Genomic DNA, 22,679 nt, shown 5'->3' with positions numbered 1-22,679 from the left:
TGCTGTGCGCACAAATCCGTTCATCGCCGGTGATGCCATCATGTCGGCTGCATGTTACCGTTGCTTATGCTGAGTGGTGACTTCACGACATTATTTGGCTGTAATTCTGCCTTGTCCTACCTCTGTGAGAACCGAATTAATTACCCTCGTACTTACAGAGGAATTGCTCACGTTGTAGACCGTTGCCACATGCGACCACAGGTTTTAGTTGGAATCCAGAAATGGGATAGCGTTGCATTGTGTCGGTCATTAATTTACAACGTTGTGCTTTGTTTTCCCTCCCCATGTTCCAGAACACAAGGCTTCTTCAAGGTAAGATCTTCCTGTCGCAGCACTGTGCCGTGCACGTACACACACGTACATGCATGTACACACACGTGCATACATGTAGACACAGGTACACACTCGTACATACACGTGTCCAAACTTCGCAGTCGAGCAGCAGTTGCATGCTGCGCTGTTCGAGGGATGGCGTGTTCGTGACGACTTCACATTCACTGGCACAGAAACTCAACTAAAGCTATTTTTTTTATTTACCAGGTAAGGCCCACTGAGCTGTAAAGCTCTTTTTTCAGACGTGACCTGGCTATCACAAATGATAGCTCAACGAAGTGGCTTAGCACCTGGATATTTAAAGCAGCCACATACTCTAAACGCGTGGTGATGTTGATTCTCAATGTGGAGGGAAAAACCGGAAGACCCAGAGAAACTCCACGTGACCACGGTGAGAACACGCAAACTCCAAATATACAGCAGGCGTCAGGGTCGGGATTAAACCCACGACCTCCTGTATACCAGGCGAGGTAGTTAACATCTTACCACCTCCACGCCTACCGTGTCACCTTCTCAACGCTCGCGTGAGTCCACCGCACAGACTGTGCCTGGCATTAGATGTAATGATTATCACCCCCTTACCTTCTTCACCATTTAATCCCGATTATATAATTATTGCATGTTAAGTTGACGATCACCGCAACATTCAACGACAGGTCTCAGAGCCAATGGTGCTGATGGTATTCTGAACGGAGAAAATGTACGCGATATTAACCGGGATTCATCTCTTGAAAGCGGATTGCCCGTGTTGCGTTGTTTGCCTTTTCAAAATCATCTCATCGCGCAATGAGTGTCGCGCTACTAATATCATTTCTGAGTTAAGTCATTGATTCATTTGATTATTTTTCATTTGTGTAACAGTATCAAGTATTCTTTGGACCAAGTGTCAGTTGCATATTTAATGACTGCCACTCTTATTTTAATTATATAAATAAGAGACTTGTTGTTATAAAAAATGTGTTTGTGTGTCGTTTAACGGTGTGAATACGAGATGTCAAAGAATCTGGACAATAATGCTGGCTTCTGCCATTGTGTTTGTCTAGCTTACCAATCACACACGAGACGAACCAAATACAGAATTACAATAAATTAAAGGCACCTTCCAGAATGACAGAGAGTGCAGTGTACAAGGCTCAGAGCACCTATAGCATTAGCGCCTCAATAAACTCGCGCAATGGAGCGCGAGATGTTAACTACCTCGCCTGGTGTGCAGGAGCTCGTGGGTTTGATCCCAACTCTAACGCCTGCTGTATATTTGGAGTTTGCACGTCTCTCTCCCCGTGGTCACGTGGATTTTTCTCCGGGTGCTCCGGTTTTTCCCTCCACATTTAGCAACACGTGTTTGCACCTTCGATTAGTGCGGCTGGCTATGTACAGTGCGAAAGAAGTTCATCATATAGCACATACATACAAACATACGCTTAGAATATTTGGCTGCTATACATTTCCACATAAATAAGCCACTTCGTTGAGCTGTCATTTGTGGCCAGGCCACTTCAGAAGAAGAGCTGCATATAGCAAGGTGGGCAATTACCTGTAATATAAAAAAAGTTGTAGTTTAGTTTAGGCGGTGAAATCACCGTTCCTTTTTGGGCACGATGTCGCGCCCGTGCAGTCAGCTGTTTGGTTCTCCTCCGTGTGCTCCTCTGAGATCCTCAATGGTGCCCCCGGGCTGCCAGAGCAAGTGGCGACCTACTTACCTGGCTATTTTTTTTTAATACCAGTCCTCGTTCTTTTAAAGTTTTGCAGCAAACTTTCTTTTTTGGCAAAGCTATTTCGATTTCTTTAAAGGGATATGGTATGAAGAACCCCCCCCCCCTACGTAACGTCGTGAGTTATTTATAGAGTACCTGGCGTGGCCTATAAATGCGAGCGCTGGCGAAGCAATAGGTGCCTACCCACAGCACTAGCACTATAGCATGCATGTATGTTGAACTTCCTTTGTATGTATGTATGTATGTTGAACTTTTTTCACACCGTACGTAGCCGACTGTGTTAATCGCAGTTGCGGGCGGAAGGACAACAAACTGAACAAAAAGAAAGTTCTAAAGAAGTGAATGTTCAATTGTGGTTGTGGGCGTGTACAATGGAGAGCGCTGGCACAGCGGCTCGCCACCGGTGCCGTGATTGCAGAAACCTGGGCTTCGTTCCAGGCCAAAGATAACATTTAGTGGCAATTTGTATCGGAACTTGTCACGAGCCGCTTCTCAGGTCGACTCCGCCTTGAACGAACGGGTCCCCACCGCGGTTCGGTGAGCATCGGCGTGGGCAGTGCCCCCCCCCGCCCCCCCACTCCGTTGCGTGAATAGGCGCTCGCTAACGGAGCTGCCCTCCGCGTGGGCGTTGTGCACGCCCCCAGATACAGGTCTCCGCCAGACGCCCGTGGGAGAGGCTCCCTGCATTCCAAATCCAGACCTGCGGACGACGAGGTGCGTGCCCCCCCCCCCTCCCCTCCCGTCCCCCTCCACCCTCCCCCTGTTGGCACTCGCAGCGAGCGCTTCGCTCCTTCCGCTGGAACTGGAGCGCCGTGGTGGCTGGGTGGTGGTGGGTGGTGGTGGTGGGTGGTGGTGGTGGTTGTGGGTGGTGGTGGTTGTGGGTGGTGGTTGTCGGTGGTGGTGGGTGGTGGTGGTGGTGGTTGTGGGTGGTGGTGGTTGTGGGTGGTGGTTGTGGGTGGTGGTGGTTGTCGGTGGTGGTGGTTGTGGGTGGTGGTGGTTGTCGGTGGTGGTGGTTGTGGGTGGTGGTGGTTGTGGGTGGTGGTGGTTGTCGGTGGTGGTGGTTGTGGGTGGTGGTGGTGGTGTTGGGTGGTGGTGGTTGTGGGTGGTGGTGGTGGTTGTGGGTGGTGGTGGTTGTGGGTGGTGGCGGGTGGTGGTGGGTGGTAGTGGTTGTGGGTGGTAGTAGGTGGTGGTGGTTGTAGGTGGTGGTGGTTGTGGATGGTGGTGGCAGTGGATGGTGGTGGGTGGTAGTGGTTGTGGGTGGTGGTGGTGGTGGTGAGTGGTGGTGGTGGCAGGTGGTGGTGGTTGTGGGTGGTGGTTGTGGGTGGTTGTGGTTGCGGTTGGTGGTGGCGGGTGGTGGTGGTTGTGGGTGGTTGTGGGTGGTGGTGGTTGTGGGTGGTGGTGGTGGCAGTGGGTGGTGGTGGTTGTGGGTGGTGGTGGCGGTGGTGGTGGATGTGGGTGGTGGTGGCGGTCGGTGGTGGTTGTGGGTGGTGGTGGGTGGTGGTTGTGGGTTGTGGTGGCGGTGGGTGGTGGTTGTGGGTGGTGGTTGTGGGTGGTGGTAGCGGCGGGTGATGGTGGTGGTCGTGGGTGGTGGTGGTGGGTGGTAGTGGTTGTGCGTGGTGGTGGCGGTGGGTGGTGGTGGTGGTGGTGGTCGTGAGTGGTGGTGGTGGTGGCGGGTGGTGGTGGTGGTTGTGAGTGTTTGTTTTGGGTGCGGTGTTACATTATGGACAAACCACGTAACTTAGTCTGTAAACACAATTCAGTTAAAAGCCTAATTATTTTTTTTATACTTCAGCAGTCATTAAAGTTACGAGCTTTTTATTTGCATGAAGATTTCAGTTCAGTTTGGCACTCCGATATTGTATCACAAATCCAGAGCCCCTTTGAGCAGCCGGGGCCACCACCACCACCATTGCCACCACCACTCACCACCACCACCTCCATCACCATCTGCGCCACCACCACTCACCACCACCACCATTGCCACCACCACTCACCACCACCTCCATCATCACCACCACTCACCACCACCACCATTGACGCCACCACCACCACTCACCACCACCTCCATCACCATCTGCACCACCACTCACCACCACCACTCACCACTACTCACCACCGCCACGCCACTGAAAGCACCCGTGTGCCCTCTCGTGGGGTGAGGTCACAGTGTGCGCACATGAATTTAACCTCACGGGGGTAGTGCCGGTGTCTCATCTCAATTGTTTTACAAAATTAAGGATTCAATTGAAAAAAAATTGCAAGGTTTTGTTGGGTATGGCCAACTTACAGATTGTGTACAAGCTTCCGATTGCAATATTCATCGTAATTTAAATTAAACTCGCCATCTTGTATGACAGTTCTAAAGAAGTGCATCAGGTATCCCAACTGTTGCTGCGATTTAAACAATGTTTTTTTTGTATTTTGTCTTTCTTTCAGGGAGATTTCCGTCACAAGTCCTCGTTTGTCATCTAGACCACAACAGCTGGGAATTTCCTGCGGAACTCATTATAATTATTTTCTTTTCCTTTTAGAAAAAGGGAATTTTCTTTTTGAAAGGAACTCGATGGAATCTTAACGTAATGCTTTCTCTTTTTTGTTTCTTTACTAACGTAGATGAGTTACATTGAGCTTCAGGGCACACTAAACGATGAGAGGGTTGTCGGACTAGAGGAGGAGGAGGCGACGTGAACCACGGCCGCCCCACATTTGCCTACGACGTGACGTTGCACTGGAAGACTTTTTATGCGCGAGGAGGAGGAGGTGTGTCGTTTCAGAAATGTGAGAGCGGCCCTCCGGCACGCGATTGCTGGCCGTGCCAGCCGGCTGGGTTTCTGCCATCGAGCTGCGCTAAGCACTCGTGGCCACACGTAGTATTATTATTGTTGTTGTTGTCTGGCACACGACGGTCCGACATTTCGCTTCCTCGAGGACGCTGGGGGAGGAAACGTCGGACATCGTGCCGGGCAACGCTCCGTGCAACCTTAAAACGCGTCCGAGTGCTATGGTCGGGGGAAAACTAAAAACTCAAACCACCGCTTAGGCCAAAATCATTTCGTGGGGCAGGTATTTACAACTTTTTGAGGTTCACCACCAGCCATAGGCACGTGATGGTCACTGAGATTGTTGTGGAAGGGAGTTTTAGTCTCTACACTTTTTTCTATTCCCATGCGGCTGTATTTGTAGACAGTCTGCAGGCACCGGCGTCTGGCGGATGCTGCTGTGGCGGTAAAAATTTCGCGTTTGATGTCTTGTCGTCGTCGGCAGCGCAGAGTCGTTAGAAACGCTTGCGACCGTGGTCGCCCCACTTGAAACGTTTAGAGCCTTGACAGTAACGAAAATAATCGAGGTTCAGCCGCAGCTCCGCCGAGGCCGCTCGCAAAACCAAACACGTTGAACTTCTTTTTTACCGTACGTAGCCGACCGTGCACATCGGAGGCGCCACGCCAACGTCAGTATTTCTCACACGCCATTCCTCACACCCCGCCGCCCACCTCTGCAACTTGCCCTCGGTTACACCTTGCACGCGCCCGCTGATCGGTGAATGGCTCGCCCCGACGATGAGAAACGGTGAACGCTGGCACCGCGGGGGGCTGGGCACCGGGCGGACTAAGTTTGTGTGGGGGGCCCCAGGGCTGTTCCAGTTTGGGGGTAGGGGGGGGCCCTCTTTGTCTCTCTTCAATTCCTTGCCCTGACCGCTTCACCCGCCACCCATGCACGATGCGGCACAAATCCACCTCGGTTATTTAACTTCTAGTTTTTTTAAAGTGACATACGAGTTGTGGAGCTAAATAAAAGTTAAAATTAAAAAAAAACTCTTAAAATTTCAGCGCATGACCGTTGCTGGCATATCCTCCAGATTATAAGACTCGCTTTTTTACCTGTAATTTAAAGAAAACGTTAGGGTTGCATCTTATAGTGTGTGTCGTTCGTTTGTGACACTGGGCACGCGTTTGGGGCACGTCTTAACTTTCCAGAGTGTCTTATAGTCCGCAAAATACGGTCTTCACACCGATTAATGCTCCAAGACCACCTGTAGGATCTCTCGCAGCGCCGTGGGTTTGCGCTTATGTAGCTGAGGTGTGGGAGGCCTCATTCAAGGCCCTGGGGCCGCGACCCCTGAGGCCTCTGGGTGAACCGGGCCTTGGGTCCGGGACACGCAGCGTGCGGGAGATGCTGCCTCGCCCGCCCGCCCGCTCCCATCCTGGCGGTGTCGCGCCGGCGAGACTGCTCGCTGGCGCGTGCCCTACGACACTGGCACATCGCTCGCGTCCTCCTCCTCCGCTGCTGCTGCTGCTGCTGCGTCTACCGCCCTCGCCCGGTGCGTCATCCCGTTGGTCAAGAATGTAAAACCCCTCGCCGGCGTGCGGGTTTGGGGGGCCGGGCGCGGTGAAGCCGTGGGGCGTACAGACGACAGAGCGTGCCCCACGTCGCGCGGTGGTGACTTGTGACTCGTGACCCAAGCCCAGGTAACGGACGATTGCAGTTGGTTAAGATTACTCCTTGGAATTCGCTACGCATGACAAGTAACACGGATCACGAAGGCAAAGTGTTTGCATATGAGATTACTGACGCCCGCCCGCTCCCCCGGTGCGATGTTTGTGAAGGAGATTATTAACGACGTTTATCCTGCCCAGTGGCTGGCGCTCGGGACGCGTCCAGAGGAACGCAATCGCGTGCAAATTGTATAACCATCACGTTCCCTTTGATATATATGCACAGCGGAGTGTAATTGCTGTAACGTTCATCTTCGATCACGCGGGCCCCGCCAGCCCGATGCAACGACAAAATATTGGAACTGCGATGGCTCGGAATTCAAGGAGAGATGGGATTTGCACACCGCTGCACGGATGATGCAACGTTGCGACCGACTAGGTTAACTGAAGTTGACGAACACCTTTGGCCGTACCTGGATCAGTCGCCCTCTTGTTAACCACGGAGGCGGGCTTCGCCTTTGGCTTGCTCAAGTTTAGCCGTTGGCCCGCAGGAAGGTCGACGTCGTTCATTTCCAGCGCTCTCGATCTCGTCACATCTCGATCTCGTCAGATCTCGATCTCGTCACATCTCGGAAGCTGAGCAGGCTTTTTGAACCTGGATATCCGCTTGTTCGCCGAGCATAACTTGTGTAATAGACTGCAAGGGGGGGGGGGGGGGGGACAAACGTCATGCCCAACAAAGGGTCGTGCAGCCAAAATTCATTTTTGTACTGTACTTCTATGCTCTATGCCTCCACCGATCAGTGCTGACCAGCGTGGTCAAGTACGGCCCTGTAATGCCCACCAACCCGCACAGCATGGGGAGGCCCTCATCCAGCAGTGGATTGACAAAGAGCTGTACACATGTACACACATAACAGACTGTACATTTGAAATCCTTCATCGCGAACTGAATATTCTTGCCACGGTGGCGAGATTTTAACTACCTCGCCTGGTATACAGGAGGTTGTGGGTTCGATCACGGCCCCGACGCCTGCTGTATATTTAGAGTTTGCGTGTCTCTCTCTCCGTGGTCGCACGGATGTTTCTCCGGGTCCTCCGGTCTTTGCCAATGCATTTAGAATCAACGTGCGTTTAGAGTATTTGCCAGCTATAAATTGTACACGTGATGATCGGCGACTTTGTTGAGCTATCATTTGTGGCCAGGTCGCTTCTGAGAAAGACCTCTGCAGCTCCGAATCAGAATCTTTATTTAAACTGCAGGAGGAATGCAATGGGCTATGAAGCTCTTTCTCACAGGTGTCCAGTATGGGCGGGTCGGCAAGTTACAACAACAATACAACATACCTACTAACATAAAAATAGTTGCATAGTATATATTTTTTTTATCAAACTATAAAAAAAATCGTTTCAATCTGAGAAGTCACTTCAGTTGATGTCCCAACCAGTGACACGCGGCGGCGCGTCAGATGAGCCATTATAGCTCAACCGCGGAAAACCTGCTCAGTGGTCTCCTTGCGTCCAACGACGAAGCGCGGGCACAGCGGCTGGCACGCACGCGGGCACGGCCCGGTGTAATCGCGCACGCGTTGTGTCGGGCACTCTGCGTGTGCGCTGAGCCCCAACGTGGCCATCTTCATTCCCTCGCAAACGTCGTCGCGCCGGTGACGGGCGCGTTCTCTACGATGGCACGAAGCTCGCGTCTCCGCTCGCTGCCGCCGCCGCAGCTTGGCGGCTGCTCGCTCTGCCGTGCCGCCGCTGGTCTGCACGGTGCCAGATTTGTCCGCCGCTGCGGCATAATGGCTTTTGGCCTGGGGCCCTTGGCTGGCGGGTGGGCGGGCGACGACATCTGCGTTATAGTCCCTTGCGTTGTCTTGTGAAGGTGTTCGCACCTCGCGAGCCACAAACCTTCTCCATCCAGTTGTTAGATGCAGATGACTGGCACCACGTGGCCAAACCTCGGCCCGCTCCTCGCGCCACACATCCTCGCATGCGCGTGGCCTTGGCGTGAGCTGAGAGTGCGCGTGAGCTTGTTTACAAGAGAGGCATCTGTCTGTGGCGACGAGTGGCCTTAAGCTTCTGGCGGCAGTCGAGATTTGTGCAAAAACACGCGAAATAACTGCCCCCAGTCCAGTAGCCCGGTTTCCATGTTAATTGATTGGATAGGAAAAGTGGACATTTGAATATCCAATGTGCCATTTTGTCCACGATTACACTAATTATCGCAAAACGGCCACCTCTGCCCACCAACGCGCCGCGGGATAACCGATCATTACAAGACGCACGCTCATGAGTCTCACAAATGCCAATAAAATTATATTCAATTATCCTTCAAGGCCCCCCAAAAAATACACCGACATTTTAACTTTCTACGCAAAAATAATGAGGTATATGCAGGACATGGGTATAAACTGTAATTTTGACAAAAAAAACCTTGATTTGTTGAAAATTCAAATTAAGAATTCCCATAATTATATTTAAGCGAATGCCAACATTTGAAAATATTATTTACGGAAACCGAGCTGGTGTTAAAACAATCGGCCGTAATGTTTAATTTGACGTTTGTAGAGTGAAACTGTAGTCCCATTGAGTGTGCGAATGCCTAAGCAGACAAAGCCATCTGCCTGACGAGAGAGAAAATCTGCTGTCACTTTTTTTCTCTTCTCTCGGTTTAGCCCTTGGGCTGCAGTCTTCTTTTTTGTTGGGTGGCGGTGCTCGGAGTGATGTAGTTCATTTGGAGAAGAAAAATTATCTTTTTATACACAGTGGCGTGTAATGTGTGAGTTAAAGCCATATTACCGGAGCGCGCCTTCTGCGGGCAGAATTGAAAGGAGGGGGTGTACTATCAACATTGCTGGCGACTGCCAATACCTCTTTTCCCACTGCGCAACCGAGCAGAGCCGAGGCCGTTTCCGAGCCAGCCCAGCGCGGCTCAGGAGGCATCGAGTTATTTTTCCACTGCAGAAAGCCGAGCCGTGCTGCTGACGTCACGCACAACGTACGTGCCACTAAACTAAGCATTTTTTTACCAGCTTCTGAAAGAAGGGCAGATAAACATGCGATTATGGCCAGGTAACTATTGGTGAACTATTTAAAACTTTTTTTCACCAGGTAAGGCCCACTGAGCTGTATAGCTCTTTTTCAGAAGCGACCTGGCCACAAATGATAGCTCAACGAAGCAGCTTATTTGGAAATTTATAGCAGCGAAATACTCTTAAACGCGTATTTTTAAATGTAGGGGGAAAAAACTGGACGACCCGGACAAAAATCTACGCTACTACAGGAAGAACATGAAACTCTAAATATACAGGTGTCTGGGTTGGGATCGGAATTTAACCCACGATCTGGATACCAGGCGAGGCAGTCAACATCTCGCCACCGTAGCGCCCTGACCCTGGCCTTGTTTGGCCCTGAGTCAGGATTCAGATGTCCTCTCGTGAGGCCAGCGTATCATGGTTTAGTTCCGCCTCGGCCAGTAGGAAAAACACCCGGACCGTGAGAGCCCTGCGCTGCCTCGGCTCGGATGCGTCAGTGGAAACGGGGTACAAAAGTGTCATATTTTTGGCCAATTTTGAGTCACGTTTAAACAAATTCGAAGTCAAGGGCACAAATTTCAGTATTGCTTTATTTAAACGTCTATTGTTTTTTTTTAAGAAGGCAACTTGCAGTAAATCTGCTGGAGGAAATGTTTCTATAAATATAAGCCATTGAATATAACGCTATCCAAGATGCATTGCATCGCATTTTTCTAAACAGCGCAGTCCGACTAAATCGGCGGTTTCCTGCCTGTGATCTCGCGGCCAAGAGTGCGATGTAGATTAATTGCGGTTGGTTTGAGGGTACAGGTGAGGGTACAGGTGAGGGTACAGGTGAGAGCCCTGGGCTCTGTGATACTGCGAGTCACTGGCGGCGGGCCCCTGCCACGGTCCAAACATCCCACTGAGTGTGAATCTTGCTGAACGTTTGAAACCACGATGGGTGCATGACGGAGAGGGGGGCGAGGCGGGGTGGGGTCTGTTTACGCTTGCATCAATCCAGTGTTATACGCGGCTTGAACGTGGACCATGTCTGACTCGCGTCGGTAAGAGTGCCAGAAGTGGACCGGGGACGCGTGGCGAATTCGACGTTGCGATTGGGGGGGGGGGGGCGCTCTTAAATAAGTTGCTCCAGCCGCTGCAACCCCTGAGGGCGGGGGCATCCCCTTTGGCGGCGTGTGCTTTGTTATCGCTGCTGAGTGCACGCTGTGGTGAAGGGGGTAAATCTGCAGCCCCCCCCCCCCCCCGTTCGCGCCACTGGCGGCTGGAGGGGGCCACCCCCACCAGTGGGCAGCCTCTCGTGAGCGCCCCTCCGGAGTGATTTGGCCTCTTCCCATTGCTGACCGGATGTGTTGGAGGAGCTTGGGGGGGGGGGTTGCTGCGTGCCTCTGCTGGCCTAGCGAGCCGAGCCTCCTGCTCCCTCACATTCGCTGGTTCGCCTGTCCACCAACACGGCCACCTCAAGACGACAGCTTCTCTGGCATTCTCGAGAAGAGCCCGGCCCGCCACGCATTGTGAAATGGCGCAGCTTTTTTTCGTGCGTTTTGCTAAGTTCTGTAAATGCTAATCACGTTTTTACATGCTGAAATGTATTTTGTAGTAAACACTATAGATGCTAATACGTGTTTACATGTGTACTTTGTATTAATAAAAAAACAACTTTAACAACAAGGGCCTTGCGTCGAATACCTCAATTTGCCGGAATTCATGGATCGCGGAATTATTTGAAATATATCCCACCTAAAGGATGAGATCGTGGGTACAAGGGGCCGAACTGAGGTTTCTCCGCAGGGTAACCCGGGAGGGCCTCGGAGTCGAGCCGCTGTCCTCCGGATTGAGAGGAGCCAGTTGGGGTGGTTCGGGTACCTGGTAAGGATGCCCCCCGGTAGACTCCCCACTGGAACTCTACCAGGATCGTCCCACTGGGCGAAGACCCCGGGGCCGGCACAGGACACGCTGCTGGCGGGACTGTGTCGCTCGGCTGGCCTGGGGAACGCCTGGGAATTCCCCAGGAAGAGCTGGGGGTCTGTCGCCAGGGAAAGGGAGGTCTGGACCGAACGAACAAACATTTCTGGCTGAAATTGTACAGGGACATAATGGACTGCCGGGCGCGTGGGGTGTGAGATCTGACAAGTGAAAACGGAAGGGCGACAATTTTTGAAGATGCTGTCTGAGCTGGGATTGCCACCTCTGGAACTCCAAAAAACCATGGACACATCAAGGGAAGCTCACGATCTCACATTAACATAAGAGGGGAACACGACATGTACGTGCATCTGCTTGAGTGTTTTATAATCTTTAATTAACTGATGCAAAAAACCCGCGACTTTTAAAGTCTCACAAAGGAATTGTGGCTTTCTCGGGGCAGCTACCTCAACAAGTGGACGATCGGTGGAACACCAGGCGAGGTGGCAGCCCCGACCCTAGCCCGGGCCCAGTGACCTTGTGTAACGCTGTGGCCGTGCATGGATTACCGACCGCTGCTCTTGAGCGAGCAGCTCACCGCACTCCGTCGGGGGACTGCGTGGCGACCTTCGGATTTTACGCCCCTTGTGCGGTGTGAACGCGGCGAAGTGAATACGGTGCACGTGGGAAACGTTCGGGCCGAGTCGGAAGTTCGGTGGATTCGTGCGATGCCGGCGGCTTGGCCTACGACAGGATCTGTTCGTCAAGCGCGTCGCGTCGTGCGGAGCGACGAGGAGAACGTGGGGCCCGTCACTCGACGTCTTTTCCCGCTGCTTGGGAATCTGATCACCGCTGGTCCCACGAATGACAGTGGCACCGGTGACAGTTTGTGGCTTCAGTGGGAAGAGAAACGCGCTCAAATATGTCGCCGTTACGTCGCCCTTCGTGCAATTAAAATGTGCGGCTAAGAGGTGACACCGTGGTGGTGGTGGTGGCAAAGTAGCTTCTGAACAAAGGACAGATAAACAGATATGATTACGTCCAGGTAACTACTGGTCAACTGTTTAAAAAAAATCACCAGGTAAGGCCCCCTGAGCTGCTGTATAGCTCTTATTCACAAGCGACCTGGCCACAAATGATAGCGAAACGAAGCGGCTTATCATCACGTGAAACTGTATAGCAGCCAAATACTCTAAACCCGTGATGTTGATTCTAAATGTGGAGGGAAAAACCGGAAGACCTGGAGAAAAATCCACGCGACCACGGGGAGAACATGCAAACTCCACAAATATACAAGCGTCGGGGTCGGAATTTAAACTCACGACCTCCCATACACTAGGCGAGGGAGATAACATCTCGCCACCGTGACACGATATAAAAAACATGCGATGAATATTGCGAAATCCATTCATTGAATGCTTTGCAAAGCACTAATTTAATTTATATCTTAGTCATGGCTGCATCTCCCCCACAACGTGAAAGAAAAGGAGCGTGATGAGGAATACACATGGTTAAGATGTATATGGTCAATATTGCATTGATTGCAATTGCTCAGCCATATTGAATAATTAGAAGCCATCATGAAAACTGATGATCCATTAGGTGACCGAATCAGGCTTCTGTGGACCAAAATATATGGGTATGCATACCTGTCAACCCCTTATCAGTGCCTACCTTATTACAGACATTCAGACCTCATTAGTCACCCCGTGCCCTAATAGATATCAACGTTCATCCTACAAAGTCCCATCACAAGGGAGAAACACAAGTAGACAGAAAATTTTGCCCGTATTGCAACGGCTGTATGCCGTATGGACCTGAAAACTCAATTTCCCTTCCCTGTACAAGAATACGGGGTAACCCGTATGGTCTATAAGAGGTTTTTTGAGTTAGAGTAAATATATAAATGTGTCATTAAAACCCGCCACCGCCCGACACAGCCAATTACTAAGGTTTGTCACGTAAACAGAACGTGTCAATTCGTCACTCGTACAGCACACCGGTGTGTTGGAGAGCCAAGCCACAACATTTACAATCTGTCTGTCGCCTGATGAAGCTAGTTGTAATTACTGGCGAATCGTCGTACTAGTGACGAATTGGCATGTTCTGTTTACATGACAATCCTTACTAGTTGGCTGTGTCGGGTAGTGGGGGGGTCTTAACAACACGTATATTTACGCGATCTAACCCATAAAACCTCTTATGGATGATATTGGTCGCGAAATCCTCCTCCTACGTGTTAAACTGGCCCGTATTGGTCCACAGGTTTGGGTATGGCAACTGGAAATCAACCTCTGCGGCTGAGAAACCGACGTCGTGGGGACCGTACATTGGTTATTGAGAGTGGCCATTTGGAGGTCCGAGATGGCCACTGTAATGAGGTTCCTGCAGATTGGCTGCCTACCTGAGAATGCGTTGGGTGTTTTCCTGCCAAATGTCACGCTTGCACCACAGGGTGCACCGTCGGTTCAAGTCGCGTCACACCTGCCAAGGCCACTCGCTCTGCGTTCTGCATCTAAGCCAAGGTGTGAGGAAGCTGCAATAATATGCAGACAACGAACATAACATACGCTATGTATATAAATTACAGGAAGGTCTCACGATTTCATATTCCCCAGTGAGCGACACTGATCCTCGAACGAGCACCAGTGGACAAAGTTGGAGGGCTTCGCGTGGACGCGATGATGCGCGGGTGACGCCACTCCGAACAGGGCTTCCCGCACGGCACACGCGGTGATTGAACCGCCCTGGAGCGCACCCTCTTGTGGTTAATTACAGCATTGGACATCCATGCCCGCGCTGTTCTGGAGGTCCGGACCTCTGTGAACACGACTTGTATGAAGCTCGTCCCCACGGGGGAGAGCTCACGCCCGTTGTGGAGAAGCGGGGTGGTGCGAAATCGCTCAGGTTTGATTGGTTTCGCACGGTCGCACCGAGAGGCTATTCATACTCTTTGGTTCTTTCGTTAAAGTCACGTAGAAAATAATAATAATATAATACGGCATTTTCGGTTGCAACACAAGCAGCCATCATCAGGTAAGAAAACACAGACACGGGAACAGCATAGGCAGACACACACGCAGAGACACACCGAGCGAGACACACAGCAAGACTAACAGAAGGACAACGAATCTGTGCCGAGGCCTTAAATAAAGAGAGGGGGGAGGGGCCGGGGCAGAGAGAGGACTGGGGAGGCGGACAAACGTGGAGACAAGGAGGGAGCAGTATGGAATTCCGGACCACCAGGTTATTTATAACCATCACATCATGACGTCTCACGGGCTCGAACATTTAAGGCTGTCGGGGCGCTCCGTCTACGCACAACAAGCGTTGCTGTTCGCCTGCCACTGTTGTTGAAAACATCTCTCGTGGTGGTTGTCAAGGGGGCCCAGACTCGTAGCTTTGGCCACCAGGGGGGTGGGGCAAGGCGCCCCCTGCCTGTCCCACCACGCTCGCTACGCCACTGGCTCACGGACTACCGCCCGAGGTGCAAAGGCGGCACGAATCTGCAGTGTCGCTAAAAGCTGCGGATGGTGTTCATTACTACATCAGTCGGGCTCTTGAGCCAGTGGTGGAAATTCCCCATTGCTATGGCAGAGACCAGTATATTAATTGGACAACTGTTCTGATATGTATTTAATGACATCAGAGAGATGATGAGTTGTCTTCACACCGGCCACTTATATTCTGTTCAGCTGGACATTGGGTGCCCCGGTGGCTAGGAGATGTTAACTACCTCGCCTGGTATGCAGGAGGTCGAGGGTTGATCCCGACCCTGACGCCTGCTGTAGATTTGGAGTTTGCGGTGCCTCTCTTCCCGTGGTAGCGTGGATTTTTTTCCTCCGGGCCCTCCGGTTTTTCCCTCCACATTTAGAATCAACACCACGCGTTTAGAATGTATGGCTGCTATACATTTCCACGCGATAAGCCACTTCGTTGGGCCATCATTTGCGGTGGCCAGGTCGCTTCTGAAAGAAAGCTGCATAGCTCAGTGGGCCTTACCTGGTGAAATTAAAATAGTTAAGTGTGCACAGTGGCTGCAGTCGGGTCCTCTTACCTCCGCTCGTGTGTACAGCAGCCGGGCCCTCCGCGAAAGCTGTGGCAAGCAGGCGAGTCACGAGGGGTCAGCATACAGCCGGACTCTCCGGGGTTACGTGACGTGGTAACAAGGGGGCACTCTGTCACGGTCAAAATTATGGAGAAAAAAAAGTAAGAAGAGGCTTTACCCTTTCTGGCGATGGGAGTTAAGATGTTCAAATACCAAATAGATACCCATTGCAAGGCATCAAATCTGCCCTAACCTCACGTGATTGTGGCAAAACATGTCAACAAACATGGCTGCATTGTCTTCGAAACTGATTGACCTACACCAGAGACAGCAGCCTTCTTCTTGTGGCCTTGTCTCACGAGTTTTTGACCAGAGAACGCCAAAAGGCGAACAGTACAAAGACAATGCAAGTATCAGAGCACTTCATTGCAGAGTTACTACAAAGTCAAACATCCCCCGTATAGCCTTAACAGCCACACCCTGGCTCCGACCAGAGCGCGGAAGATGCCCATGCTGCTGGCCGGACGTTTCCCCTCCAGGGCCACCTTCCTCGCCCTGTATATGGCGAGCTTGGCGTAGCCGACGAGCACGTTGACCAGCCCCTGAAGATGTTGGGATCCGTCGCCCTTCGGGTATCCAAAGACGAGGACCGTCAGGGAGAAGTGGAGGCTGAACCTTAGGAGGATGTTTCTCAGGACCTTGAACAACGAGTTCAGGCTCTTGCATTCCATGTATTGGTGCGCCACCATCTCCACTTTACCGCAGAACCGGCACTCCGGGGACGTGTCGGTGAAGCGTGCCAGGGAGGCGTTGGTGGTGATGGTGCCGTGGGCGATGCTCCAGCTGAGGTCGCCGATGCGGTCGTACGTCGGGCTGGAACAGATTTGCCTCCAGCGAGGCCTCTCCGGAGAGATGCAGGGCAGGGCTTTCCTCCAGGCATGATCCTTGTGGCTCCTCAGGGTGTCTTGTTGGTGAAACCGGACCATGTAGGAGTAGAGCACCTTCCTCTTTACATTTGTGAAGGCCACCTCCGGTAGGTCTTCCAGCCGGCACAGGTTGTGATCCGCCTTCGTTTGTCGGCATTGGCGATGCAGTGGCATGACTGAGAGCTCCGGTGGAGGGGGACCGAGAGGGGCCTCGTCATCCCCAACGCCGATGGGGGGCGTTCTCCCTGCTGCCGCTGAGAAGGCCCCCTTGGCTTCGGCCAGGATCCGGGCAGCCACCCGGAGCGACTGCAGCCCTGTCTTTGCGGCCATGTCTGCTGGTCCGAGCCACCGGCCCCGTGTTTCAGGCTCCACCAGATCTCCCATCCTGGTGAGCCGCGCATTGGCGAGGCGCCTCTCCATGCCTGGGGTGGCGGTGGTGGATGGCAGCTTTGTCTGTGGGTTCCTAAGGATCGGTTCGAAGACCAGATCCTTGGCCGATCGCGGCTGGTTCAGCCTCCTGACGGCGAGGGAGCTCCATGTCTGCAGGACGCTCCTGTAGAAAGGTGGCAGCTGTCCAGTGGGAGGCCCTGCAGGTCCATGTAGAATAGTTGTTTGGAGCACTGCAGACCCCCAGCTGTTTCATGAGGAAGGAGGCCGTGATGCTCCAGGCCGGTGCAGGGGCGGCGTGCAGGAACTTTTGCGCGGCCTGCAGTCGGAAGGTGGCCAGCTGACTCCGCACACACACCAGCCCGTGACTGCCCTCTCTCGCTCAGTGATTCGTCACGTGTGGGTACTCACATTCACGTGATCTCACTCTCAGTGGTTCGTCACGTGTGGGTACTCACATGCACGTGATCTCTCTCTCAGTGATTCGTCACGTGTGGGTACCCACATGCACGTGATCTCTCTCTCTCTCAGTGATTCGTCACGTTGGGTACTCACATGCACGTGATCTCTCTCTCAGTGGTTCGTCACGTGTGGGTACTCACATTCACGTGATCTCTCTCTCAGCGATTCGTCACGTGTGGGTACCCACATGCACGTGATCTCTCTCTCTCTGTGGTTCGTCACGTGTGGGTGCTCACATGCACGTGATCTCGCTCAGTGGTTCGTCACGTGTGGGTGCTCACATGCACGTGATCTCTCTCTCTGTGGTTCGTCACGTGTGGGTACTCACATGCACGTGATCTCTCTCTCTCTCAGTGATTCGTCACGTGTGGGTACTCACATGCACGTGATCTCTCTCACTCGCTCAGTAGTTCGTCACGTGTGGGTACTCACATGCACGTGATCTCTCTCTCTCTCAGTGGTTCGTCACGTGTGGGTACTCACATGCACGTGATCTCTCTCTCTCTCTGGTCGCGTGGATCTTTTTCTCCGGATCCTCCAGTTTTCCCCGCCACATTTAGAAACATATACGCCTAGATTATTTTACTGCTATATATTTCCACACGATAAGCCACTACGTTGAGCTATCATTTGTGGCCAGGTCGATCTGAAAAAGAGCTATACAGCTCAGTGAGCCTCGCCTGGTTAGATGAAACAATAGTTTAGTTTGATATTGTATATATATAAGTGATTTGCTTACCGGTCTGTCCCTCTGCACTCCTATCGTGCGTTTGTGCTGTTTGTTGTTGTAACGTTCTGACCCAGTGCCCCTACTTGACGTCTGTGTAAAAAGAGCTTTGAAGCTCATCGGATTCATCCAGGATAAATAAACATTCTGATTCCGAGTCTTCCACGACGTCGAGACCGGCGTGGAACCGTCGAGCTGAACATCCCCCAGAGCAGACCCCCGGCAAACCCGCTCGCTCTGCTGCAGGGCGTGAGTCTCGCCAACGTCGACTGCTGCTGCTGCGCTGCCGCCGACGATGTGCAGCAGCAGCAGCAAGAGAGTCGAGGTGACCCAGGTGCTCTTCCTCCATTGCATCGACGTACGTGCTCCGCTCGGTCAATGAACGCGTCCGAATTGATTCGTGATGCCGTCGCCGCCGCCGCTGCCGCTCTGTTGGCTATTGTCGGCTCCTCGCGAGAGCTGCAACGTGGCCGTCGCTTCGCTTCGGTTGTTTGGTTTTGCCAAACCAAACAGAAAGCGATCGATTGCCACCACGGGTCTCCGTCGTCGTAATGGGACACGACGAATGTGCCACTCTCACTGTGTGTGTGTACACACTCACATAGTTCATAGTTCATTTATTTGGTATAGCCCTGTGAGCCATTCGGCTCTTGAATCGGGTGCAACCGCAACAAACAAAAAACATGAACAAGAAAACATCTTAAAGTGATTATGTGACTGTGCAAACAGAAAATACAGGAAAAAAATATCAAAATATTCCTGAAATAGCACCGTACACCAACGCTGTGTGCAAAAATCCCAGTGGGATGCAAGTCAAATAACAACAACAACCACAAGACAACTAAGATTAAGGCCATCAGTCTAACTCCGTACTACAATAAACAAAAACATGGCCAAACCAAAAAAAACGTTTTCGAAATCACCAAAATAAAAGCCATAACTCCAATGTAACAGTGGTCATAGGGACTGTGACCGAATTTTTAACAATAAACTACATAAATAAATTATAACACCAAAATCTAGAGCCATATTTTAGGCCACTGAATAGCAGTGGCAGCTAGGGTTGTACAACTCCTCTAGAGCAGTTTTGAGTGAAGATCTCATAGGTAGTGATTCAAGTTGCAGTTTATTGGCAATAGCATTCCAGACCCTGGGGGCATCAATAGCAAAGGCCCTTCCTCCAGTTTTTGTACGGCAATAGGGAATGTGAAGCTGGTAAATGAGCGAAGACCTGAGGTCAAATTTGTTCTTTGAAACAGAGAGGAGATCCAGTAGGTAATCTGCGGAATTTTTTGTAAGTACATCGTGAATAAATAAGATCTGGTGCACAAGCCGTCGAACATTAAGAGATGTTAAGTTTGACCCAATGTAGAGATCACAGTGGTGAGTCCTATATGGGCAGTTCAAAGCAAATCTTAAGGCCGAGTGATAGATGGAATCAAGCTTCTTCAGTACAGTACTTGGGGCTGATTTATACACGATGTCACAGTAGTCAAGTAGAGGCAGTATGGTAGCTTTTATCAATTCCAAACGGAACATTGGGGGGAAGCAGTGCTTGTGTCGATACAGAAAACCAATTTTTATTTTTGTCTTTTTACCAATATAATCAATGTGATCTTCAAAACTAAGTTTTGAATCCAGGATGACCCCAAGATACTTATAGATCTTGACTTGCTCTATTTGATAATTATTCAAGGAATGTAATTGGGGAAAAATAACTTCCTGCTTTAGTCCCGGAGAGAAGCATAGCACCTTGGTTTTGGAGGTATTCAGGACTAGTTTAAGAGAAACTAGCTGATGTTGTAGTTTGTTGAAATCACCCTGGAGCTTAGCAATCACGTCATCTGGAGAGCGGCCAGCAGTAACCAGTATCATGTCATCTGCAAAAAGATTTACCCTGGAATGATCCAGTTCAGTGCCCAAGTCATTGACATAAAGAAAGAACAAGAGGGGGCCGAGGATGGAACCCTGTGGAACCCCTTTTGTTATCTCAACACCGTTTGACCTCCAACCATCTGTGAATACTGTTTGGGTGCGAGAAAAGAGGTAATTTTTTAACCATTGTACTGTGTTCTCGGAAAAACCGAGGCAACTTAGTTTACTAAGCAGGGTGTTGTGGCTTACTGTATCAAAAGCTTTGGACAGGTCAAGAAAAAGACAGGCACAGTACTGCTTATTATCAAGGCTATTGTAAATTTTATTCAAAGAGTCTAATGCAGCAGATGTGGTGCTGTATTTTTTTCCGGAACCCAGATTGTTTTAGAGGTAGTAGATTGTTGGTGGACAGGAAACTGCTCATTTGGTAGTTCAATAATTTTTCAAAAATTTTCATCAATGGGGACAAAATTGAGATAGGTCAGTAGTTATTGGGATCATCTTTAGGGCCCCCTTTGTGAAGTGAACGGACATAGGAATGTTTCCATTCTAGAGGAACTGATGCTTCTTTGATGGACATGTTGAAAATATGGGCTATAGGTTTGTATATTAGGTGACCAACAGTTAGTAGAGCAAAGACGGGAAAACTATCTGCTCCGGTAGAGGAGGACCCTTTGAGGTAGGACAGTTGTTTCAGAACATTACTTTCGTGGATTGGTTGGAAACTAAATTCGTTTAATGTTTGGACAGGGGTGTAGGAATTTTCAGGAGCAGGGGTGACTCCCAATACATTATCAAAAAGATTACCAGCCTCAGAAAAATGAAGGTTAAAATTGTCAACTATTTTTTTGGGATCTGAAAAATATTCCCCATTTCGGTGAAGCTCAACGGGCAGATTTTCTGTTTTGGATGCCTTTTCGATAGATTTGATTGTTTTCCAAAAAATCCTGGCATTTCCATGTGATTCCAGGAGAGTGGAGGAAAAATAGGCATTTTTTGCATGCCGTATTTTTTTTACGCATCTGTTCCTTAAAATGCTGTATTCTAGCCAGTCATTTACCAAATTACTTTTCTGAGCACATGCCCAAGCCTTGTCCCTAGTTTTCATGAGCTTTGTAATCAAAGGATCATACCATGGTGGGCGGTTGCCTTTAGTTTTAAATCTAACCAACGGAGCATGTTTGTTAAGAATTTGTAGAAACGTGTACCTGAAAGTCTCCCAAGCCGTAGTCAGGTTGGGGATATCACAGACCTTATCAATATCCGAGTGAAGCACATCATTTGTAAATGCCTGAGTGCTGAAGTGCCTCAAAGAGTGCTTCTCAACAATTTTAGGGGGGGCTTTGGGTCTGGCTGATGATCTCACACCAAAAATGAAGGAGTGATCACTAAGGTTATTACCCAGAACACCAGTCAGTGCGAAATTGTGAGGGGCATTTGTCAATAGGACGTCAAGCAGAGTTGAAAGTCCCGGATTTTTTAGGTTGGGTCTTGTGGGGACATTTATTAATTGAAACAAGTTAAATTCATCTGTAAAATTTGTGTGTGTGTGTACACACACACACAGGGTACACAGTGTGTGTACACCACCTAATTTCTTCAGAACTGCTTTTTGTGTTTAGTTTGTTATCTTTGCACCCGCACGTACGGAGCGAAAGAAGTTCAACATGCATAAGTCTCCAGAACAGAGGGGGTTTTATTTGTAGAAGTGGAGAGTTGTTGGAGAGCCGGTGTGTGTGTGTCTGTCTATCAACACAGTCGCTAGGACAGCAGGCCCAAAAAGGCTTAACACGTCAAACGACCAGCAACAAACAGCGCTGCCACAATAGAGGTTTTTTTTGGGGCTTGATCGCGTAAATACCAATGTGTCGTTAAACCCGCCACCACCCGACACAGCCAATTAGTAAGGTTTGTCACGTAAACAAAGCGTTCCAATTCGTGACTGATACAGCACACCGGTGCGTTGGACAGTAAACCCCACAACATTTCCAATTCGAGTATGACGTTTCGCCGGTATTCACGACCGGCATCGCCAGGTGACAGACAGCCAGAGTTGTGGAGTGTTCCTCCTCCCGTGTCGCTCTGAAATCCATAGAGGCACACGTGACCAGGCACGTGACCAGTGACGCTGTGCGCTGCCTTCTGGGCTCGCTCGGCATGCCGGGACTCTGCGTGACTCCCCACGTGCTGTGTTCCTTTCTAATCTTTGTATACAGGGCACTTCAAAGAAATGTTAACACTTACATGGGACTATCGTTTTGAATGGAAAAAGAACGGATAATATACACTGTGAGCCTCCACGTGTTCGCCATAATTGCCAACACGTGGCCTGGAATCTCCTCCAGGTGGTCTCCAGAGCCCGGAGGCAGCAGCACATTTGAATCATTTTGCGGGACCCCGGGGTCCCGCAAAATTCAGGTCAATAATAATTATTATTTTTCAGTCCGCCCACTCGTGACCCCGACAGCAACGCGCCGCCCGCCCAGACTCACGCCAACAAGCGCCAGCAGCAGCAGGCGATCAACACGATGGGCGCCACCCCACCGGCCAAACGCAAGCCCCGGGGGGCGTCCGACGCCCTCCGGTCAGCCGTCGATCCTCAGCTTCTTTGCCGAGGCGAGCCCCACCGCCCCCCCAGGCAGTGAATTTAACGTGTTTATGGAATTTTTCAACTTTTTACGAAACTTAGTGCCCCGAGTAGCTCTCGACGAGGCCAATCGATTGACGCTAGTTTTATTGTCGGTAAGGCAAGACTCGTGTCGCTACGCGGTTTTTCCCACCCAGGGGTAGTGATGGGACCCCGGGGTCCTGCCAATTGCTTCATTTCGCGTGG

The 22,679-nt window shown here is 50.8% G+C and overlaps 1 protein-coding gene across 1 annotated transcript in view; it reads left to right on the top strand.

The window, feature by feature from the left end:
* Positions 1 to 11,187, top strand: part of JAM3 (junctional adhesion molecule 3) — an 84,744-nt gene extending 73,557 nt beyond the window's left edge. The window contains exons 8-10 of the mRNA XM_032964379.2: positions 294 to 312; positions 2,693 to 2,762; positions 4,485 to 11,187. Of these exons, the coding sequence (XP_032820270.2) occupies positions 294 to 312; positions 2,693 to 2,762; positions 4,485 to 4,520 (125 nt within the window). The 3' untranslated portion in view covers positions 4,521 to 11,187. The remainder of the gene's footprint in view (positions 1 to 293; positions 313 to 2,692; positions 2,763 to 4,484) is intronic.
* Positions 11,188 to 22,679: the final 11,492 nt, after the last annotated feature.

The sequence above is a fragment of the Petromyzon marinus genome, chromosome 32 (genome assembly GCF_048934315.1).
Source record: "Petromyzon marinus isolate PM22_M1 ecotype Great Lakes invasive population chromosome 32, UKy_Petmar_22M1.pri1.0, whole genome shotgun sequence".
NCBI classification, from domain to species: domain Eukaryota; kingdom Metazoa; phylum Chordata; class Hyperoartia; order Petromyzontiformes; family Petromyzontidae; genus Petromyzon; species Petromyzon marinus.
This window is presented reverse-complemented; position numbering and strand designations above follow the sequence as displayed.